Source organism: Hipposideros armiger, unplaced genomic scaffold, assembly GCF_001890085.2.
Source record: "Hipposideros armiger isolate ML-2016 unplaced genomic scaffold, ASM189008v1 scaffold_9, whole genome shotgun sequence".
NCBI classification, from domain to species: Eukaryota; Metazoa; Chordata; class Mammalia; order Chiroptera; family Hipposideridae; genus Hipposideros; species Hipposideros armiger.
This window is the reverse complement of record NW_017731359.1, coordinates 411,126-412,060: the sequence shown is the minus strand read 5'-3', so window position 1 is coordinate 412,060 and position 935 is coordinate 411,126. Positions and strand designations below refer to the sequence as shown.

Sequence of the window (935 nt, the reverse complement as noted above, 5' to 3'; positions counted from 1 at the left end):
TTTATCTGGCAACCCTAACCTTAGTAGTATTGTTTTAGTAAACAAATGGAGTTGGAGACCTATGTTTTCTCTTGGAGGTGAGGACCAAGGTAGATGAACGGATGGATGGATGGATGGATGGATGGAAGGATGGATGAGTAGGTTTCCCAAGGAGGGAAAGCTTACTTCCTGGACTGCAGGGTTTTTTCCAATACAACCATCCAAGAAGGGAGGAGTTCATGCGAGTGAGGTACATGTCTTTCAGGTGCTGCCTCCTTAGGGAAGCGAGCCCTAGGAGGAGACCAGGGGGGACTCACTGGCCTTCCGCTTCTGTCCTTTAGCTGCTCTGGTGGACCACATCCAGTTTGGGGACTGCCACATTGGAAACAGCTATAACGTGAGCTTCACAGTCACAAACCACAGCCAAGTGAATGTGCTACGGTTTCAGTGGCCCCTTTTAGCTACAGTTACCTTTTCCCCACAGGTAAGTGAAAGCCATTTACTGTTTTCTGGACTCCCTTAGGCCTAGGCCAACCGCAATTTGATTGTCAGCCCATTTCCATGGATACAAGGGAAGGCATGGAATGGATGAATCTCAAGCTAGAACCGTCGTCCCTTACTCAGACCTGGTGGCCGAGGACACTATTCATATCCCCTCTGGTCTAAGAGCAGAGAACGGAGTCTGCCAAGACTGTTGCTAGGCTGATGCTGCGGAATTCCATGGAAGCCAGTATGGATGAAAACAGGTCCCAGTCTTCCTACCCCACAGTGCAGACCTATGTCCCCTGGGTGTGTGTTCTTTAAACATTAGTCCTGCAAGTGGTTTGCTGAAAGCTAAAATGGGGGTGGTGGGCTCTATAGACAACAGAGATTTAGAAAATGGTGCAAGATGTGTCTTTCTCTTAAAGATCCTCAGTGTCCCTCAGCATAATAAAACCTAGTTAACTGTGTTTTGC

At 48.1% G+C, this 935-nt stretch overlaps 1 protein-coding gene across 1 annotated transcript in view; it reads left to right on the top strand.

The window, feature by feature from the left end:
- HYDIN (HYDIN axonemal central pair apparatus protein) overlaps positions 1-935 on the top strand; it is a 355,182-nt gene that overhangs the window by 312,826 nt on the left and 41,421 nt on the right. The window contains exon 62 of the mRNA XM_019653707.1: positions 321-463. Within this exon, the coding sequence (XP_019509252.1) occupies positions 321-463 (143 nt within the window). The remainder of the gene's footprint in view (positions 1-320; positions 464-935) is intronic.